The 6926-nt window shown below is 41.5% G+C and overlaps 1 protein-coding gene across 1 annotated transcript; it reads right to left on the reverse strand.

Annotated features, from left to right (window-relative positions):
* Positions 1-2896: 2896 nt before the first annotated feature.
* LOC131860229 (uncharacterized) lies at positions 2897-3599 on the reverse strand. The gene is made up of 2 exons (XM_059214613.1): positions 3276-3599; positions 2897-3193 (listed from the first exon to the last, which is right to left on the reverse strand). The coding sequence occupies exons 1-2, from the start codon at positions 3597-3599 to the stop codon at positions 2897-2899; spliced, it is 621 nt and encodes a 206-aa protein (XP_059070596.1).
* Positions 3600-6926: the final 3327 nt, after the last annotated feature.

The following is a 6926-nucleotide window of genomic DNA, read 5'->3' on the forward strand; positions in this document are numbered from 1 at the left end:
ATTAAAATATATGATAACATAGAGAGGACTGCATTTAAAGTTAAAAAGTTTTTCTGTTTGGATTTTTACCTTTTAACCTAGTTTTTAATTAGCCTATAATATAATTATTAGCGTATAACAAAATATGTCAAACTTGGGATAACTATAGACAGTTATCCCATAGACATTTGACTGTTTATTTGTAGTTAAACTTAGCATAGCAATGCCTGCGTATGCTCCAATAGCTTTAGTGTATTTTTAGTGTTATTTCATGTTCCTTGCTCTTCCATGTAGAGAAGTTGGTGACATTTGACTGTTTATTTGTAGTAAAACTTAGTATAGCAATGCCTGCGTATGCTCCAATAGCTTTAGTGTATTTTTAGTTTTATTTCATGTTTCTTGCTCTTCCATGTAGAGAAGTTGGTGGCAATGCTTATATCCACGGTGCTTAAGCATGATGAATTAGGGTTCGCTTCCTAACTCCACCTTATCTACATGGGGTGTTTTATTCATCCATCATAATACACACTCCGTCAGCCCCTTTGTTGATGAGCTTAATCTCCCCAAATTTCAGTGCTCTTCCCACACCAATGTTTATAACATTTGACAACTTCACAAAGCCCAAGACATGGAGGTATAAAATCGTTCTCCATTATGCTTTCAATGTCAAAAATACCTACTTTTGATTGACTACAACTTGCACTAACAATGAATATAGTAGTGGAATTTATGGGTGAACAGGAATTGAGCCAAGAATTTTGGGCTGAATTTCAAGATAATTGGCTAGTATTGGGGTTATATCAACGTGACCCCTCCCACAAATCAGAAACAACAAACCATACACCAAAACTACAATAGCACCCTTATACATGGCATAACTGAAAATATGCATTTATAAAAGATACAAAACCTTAAGACTCTTACCAAGTGGGAACACATTCTAACCTAAAGAGCAAAACACATAGCCGTAACAAAACAATGCAACTTGAACAAGAAAACATAGGGAATCTAAGATACTACATATTGATCAATAAAATTGTTTCTATGAAAACAGTCTTATGGGAAACTCAGTGATGGGGGACCTACGCTTGTTCACTGAGTGACCTCTGGGATTTTAGAAGCTGACTTTTCATACATGGAGGGAGAAAAGGGAAAGAAGGAAAACTTAAAGCAAAACTACTCTATAGCGATGCGCTTAAATGTTTTTAGTAACTCTTTAAGCACAAAGAAACTTCCCATATGTGCAACTCTAAGGTCCATTCAACAATCTACATGCCTAGAAAATCAAGATTGAAATATAAACAACAATTCATTTAACATAAAGCAACATATGCCATTCATCCACTAGATGACAAGTTCAAAAGACATAGTTTAATCTACAAAGTCTTACAACATATATTTCTGAAGTTGTACAGAATTACAAGATGCACAAAAATATATTCATGCACACTAAAAATAGTAATCATATAGGCCCCAAACATAATATGATTATCACAGTTTCAGGAGTACAATCACAAGTTAAAGGTGTAATTCCACAACTATTGTCTATATTTTCTTCTCAAAATTCTCCATCCCTACAAAAGCAAAAAGAAACACTTATATAATCATGAGCCAATGACCTGATGGAGAAAATAGAGAGAAAAACCATATGCACCGTTGGCAGCATCGTTAGCAACCGTGAAACCACTTGATGAGGGGTTGGACAACAACTTCGACTTTTAGCCCAACTGCCATCGAATCTTGTAACGATCGGATCAAAATGGGGAACTTGTGACCGTTGCTAAACCGCATATTGTTGGTGACAAATGCCCCATCACAAAACGCACGCCAAGGCCACCTAGAGATCTTTATAAGCAAAATGTGGTAGCAGGAGGGAGCAGTCTGGGAATTTAACAAAACAACACAAATTGCTTCGCGAGGAATTGCCACATTGCAAAACACGAAAACACCTTTTAAAACGCGGACCCACCGAAATAGAGCAAAAAAGCGACCCGCCACGCATTAGTCTCTCGCAACTTCTTGACAAAGGGAAAAGAGAAGCTTAGACAACTCAAGCCATGTCGCCACATGCAAAACGTGAGGAAGCAAAATTAAAACCTCAGCCGAGGAAAAACAAAAACCAACTCCCAGAAAGGGGCACTGTGGACGAAAGTCTACATTTCTTGGCGACTTTTGGGAAAATCTCGCCCACGGGATGCCCATACTCAAAATCCTGGTTCGCGGACCAGAACTATGCCTCTGGCTTGAAAAGCTTGTCGAAAAGCTGTTGTAGGGGAGACCAATCATCTTCGGACGGGATCGCCTGAGCCTTGAGAGCTTGAAAACTCTGATCTAGCTAACTAAGATCCTTGAAAGGAATCAACTCTGACCCTTTATGAGTTAACTCGAGCATGGTGAGGAGTTTGGCCAAAGGATGAAATAAAGCCACAAACTCATCCACCCCAGGAGGGTTGCTCAGAGCTTGTAGGGACGACTGATCTTGTTGCTTATGCACAATCAACCTTGAGAGCTGCTCAGCTTCCATGACTGAACCATTTGGAAGAAAAGGGGAGGGCAGGCCGAGCTTTACGAAACCTTCAAGACGTTCTGTAACAAAGTTGATGGAGTCCTTTAAAGCTGACAGACTTGAAGCACCTTTCCTAGCCATCTTGCTGCAGTTGATGAAACGGTTGACCTTCTATATTACTTCTTTAGAATTTGTGATTCCCGCTGCAATTAAGTCTAGGGAAGAATGGTGTAAAGCCAATTGACTAACTTATGAGCCTCAAAGACTTTAGGGGCCGATGCATGGCGTGCTCAATGAAAGGGTCAACCTTAGCACATAAACCACAGGAAACTATTAAGAACCTCAGAGTCGGTTCCAGGATGGAAATGAATTGTTTTATCTTTTCCCTATACACATGATGAAGCCCCTGCACTAGATAGGTGAAGTCTGCGGGGGAACAGGCTGGGAATCCGGTGGTTTTGAAAGTAGCTCCACCTCATCTTCTTTGGATTCCAACCTCTCGTGCATTTCTTTCAAATCCTTTGCTTGTTTTGCTACCTGATGCTGCAACACTATTGCTTTAGTCTGTTTATCTTGTGCTACTTCCTGTAGTCGCTTGTTTTCTGCTTGCTGATTCTCAACGACTGCTTTAGACTCATGAAGCTCCTGAGCGGATTGAGTCTTCAAAATATGGAGATCCTGCAAAGCTATGTTTTGCGGCTTTTTTTGCTGCGAGAAGGTTTTGGATGCTAATCAATTCTCGATGTTCTTTTTCTTTCTCTGCGATGGCTTCCTACAATTGAGCTTGAACCTGAGCCATATCTGAAGAAGCAGCTTGTACGCGAAATAAATCCTGTGTTTTATCATATAATTCTTTGATTACTGTGTTTCTAGCAGACTGCTCCGCTCGTAGTTGACCCTCAAAGATCTTTAATTTATTATGGAGCTTGTTTGTCTCACTCTTTTCCTGGAGTATCGTAGATTGTAGACGAGTCATCTCTGTTTCTCTAGCTTTTCCTTCTTTCAGTAGTTGCTCATTTGTAGCTTTTATTCTTTCTAGCTCAACTGTGATCTTCTCCAGGCGACAGGTTCGCTTTAGATAGTCCGAGGACACCACCTTCTGTGACTCCTCCATAATTTCCACCCTATCTTTTGGTCAGGCTCTACTTAGATTGATGCCAATGACATGCATAGAATAATCCTCGGGCCACATTTGATTGGCTGGCTTGACAACATTGGGTGTCATGGCCGCAAACAACAAATTCTACTGATCTTCCCTGAAGACGGTCTAGATGCAGGACTCTGCGGGCTTCTATGAATCTTTAACCTTCCTTCTCTGTGCCCTCTGAGCTCGGGCGAGCTTGGCCGAATCCGCATACTGTAGAAATTCTAATGGGGAAGGGATCACTTGTTTTGCGAAAGGAGCTCTCGGAGGTGGGATGAAAGGAACAAGAGTCATGCTAGTTTGAAACTGGGTTGGAGTGGTCAAAGAAAGGGTGCTTGGAGAAAAGGGAGGGATCCTGGGGATAATACTAGTAGATGAGGAGAACAAAGACCAAATGCTGGATGAGGCAACAGGTGTATGACTTGCAAACCCGAGGGCACGCGATACAAAAGATATCTTAGTGGACTGAATTGGGGTTTGAGCATAGTGGGTCTGGCTAACTGTAGTGTCGTAAGTGGCGATGCTAAGCGGGGAAGACATAGATGGACTAGTGGAGACTGAGATTGATTGGGTCTGTGAGGATGACGCGGATAACGTAGTTGTCTCAGGATTACTCAATGCAATAGGAGTCTGGGCTGAAGACGACGCCGATACAAAAACTAGAGAATGAGAAGAAAGAAGAGGGGGAGAAAAAAGTACCTGCACTGGAGATGTTGTCGATGCAAGCAGGGCTTGCGTTGATATAGGAACTTGAGCCTAAGAACTCTCGGGAACACTAGAAGTGTTCTTCTGCTTCTTCTTAGAGGCCGCGACTTCTTTTGGAGAAACTTGTTGCATTGGGGTTTGACTTGCTTTCTTTCTCGATGCCTAAGATCGAGGCCCTCTGACAGGCTTCTTTATAGAGTGAAAAGTGGTATCAAGCACGAGGCTTGGGGAAATGATCTTGATTTGCTTTCCCTTTCCTCCAGACGCCTCAACTGCCTCTGGAACAACTCCTTCATCAGTGCCGCTTGGAGGAGGATCATAATCTTCCTCAGTGTTGCTATTATATTTCCGCCATTCTTCTTCAAAAGTCTCATCACTAGGGAGATTTCCCAATCCAACTTTGAGCTCTTTGATTTATTGCCTATATACCCAAAAGGCATGCCTCTTGTACTTAGACCAACTTTCTTCCTCCATTTTTCTATATAAATGGAGCGACAATTTCTTGGCCAGGTCATACTTTTCTTTCACCCTATATAAAGATAACCAAGGTGGTCTTTCTTCCATGGGGATGAGATGCAAATTTACGTATAACACCAGATTATCCTCCAGAGGATTTCTCCATGAATCCCACACAATACATGTGTTATAGGATTCTTCCTTGAGGTGAGACATCTGTCTGGGTCGTAACTCCATTTATCATCAATAACAACGAGGCCTAGCTGCACCAGCTTTGAAGTGAGCACACCTTTTGCACTAAGTCTTTTAGAGACAAAAATGGGTCCAATTATCCTAATGTCTTTGAATATGGAAACCCCATGCCTCCTTGCACCTATGCGTTGCTCAATAATGACCAGCAACCTGAACGTCTCTAGGGGCAAGGTGCTATCCATAATGGATTGCGGGAGGCGAAAAGGCTCCTTAGTGAACCCATGAGTTTTGATGAAAGAAAAGTTTGTTCCTAGATACCAATCACACGAGAGAAAATTGGATGTCATCCAGGCAATTTGCATGTTTGAAAAACAGGTGATTGAATCTGTATCTGCCCTACTCAAATCTTGCATTGTAGGGGCTAAAAAGGCATTTGAAAATGCAGGCATCATATGTGGTAGACAACAAATGGGTCCATACTATTATAGGATTCGTTCTATTCTGGCCGTCATAGACTGACAACTCCATGGATTCCTTAAAAAAGTCAGGATTTTGGTGCAGAAATATGTGGACGAGGAAATAAGTGTACTTGAACCTGTGTTGCTTTTTGAAATTCATTAGCCGCTCCACCATCTCATGAACCAAGACGTCCGCGAAGTCAAAACGGAAAGCTTCTTTCTTCTTGTGGAACTTAAACAAGAAACCCATCTGAAATGGGTGAATATCTTGATCATCATCCAGACCAAAAACATACGTCAGCATTGATGCAATGTCTTTCACATCTTGCGGTTTGAGAGCACCGTAAGCTAAAGGGAATCGAGGAAGCTCAACGGTCTGCGGGTCCCTTTGCATCATGTCATTACATAAACCAACAATGGTGTCTTTGTTCCTCCAATAACCCTCTAGGGCCTTTTTCTTGAAAACTGTCGTATTGTTATCAACTTGAGGGATACACAACATATCCCTGATAGTTTCTACACTAATCACTACTCTTAGTGATTCTCCTTCAATTATTGCAAGGTTTGGGGTAAAATTATCAACACATGCATCAATGAAATCACGACAATGAGGGACCATAGGAACCATATACTGTCGAGGACCAGAGTGCCAAAGCTGAAAGGAAAACTTATTCGAACTACTCTTTTTCCATCTCCGATAGGCGACCTCTCGAAGGGTGTTCGATTGAACATGGAGGTCTGGATCAAAAACATCTTCGAACCTGTCCGCAACCACAACATCGTCTTTGACAGGACGTTTCACCTTCGCCTTAGTGTATGGACGCTCAGGATTTGGAGGCATGGCATGTGCAACAAAAGACGCATCTAAGAAAATATCCACATATTGGCTATCGAAAGAGGTACCAGAAACTCCTGCGGATGATGCCATTCTACCGTGCTTTCTCAAAACTTAACACTTAGATGCTGGAAAACTTTGTTCTTGTTTTATCTTACTGCTGCATGCATGTTTTATCCTTGATAAAACCTATTTATGAGGAAGGGGTCCTTGAAAATTGCTGAATGGTACGTTAAGCAAGAGTTAACTTGGTGAAGTGGCCAACTTGTACATACGTGCGAAATTAATTCGCGTGCTATGCACACTGTTGCCAGCTCATTGGATAGTGAGGCGATCATGTCCTTTACCGTCGTCATTTGAAAGCTTTTGCACTGGACAATACAACATCCTTGCTAGAAAGGCTCCTCATCCTATGCATATTTATGAAGGCTTGCTGAACATATATACGCAAGAGATTACAAAAGATCTGCCACAAAAGGAAAATTACAAATAGACACGTGGCGGTAACTCGTGGTTTGCACATCCTTCGAAATGGCAACGCAGGAGGGATGATTAAAGGCTAATCTGTGTGAAAATAAACACCATTAACGCCAACTTGCGTTAATGGATGAGCCATTGATACTGCTTTAGGCATAATCTTTCTATAAATAC

The sequence above is a fragment of the Cryptomeria japonica genome, chromosome 11 (assembly GCF_030272615.1).
Source record: "Cryptomeria japonica chromosome 11, Sugi_1.0, whole genome shotgun sequence".
NCBI classification, from domain to species: Eukaryota; Viridiplantae; Streptophyta; class Pinopsida; order Cupressales; family Cupressaceae; genus Cryptomeria; species Cryptomeria japonica.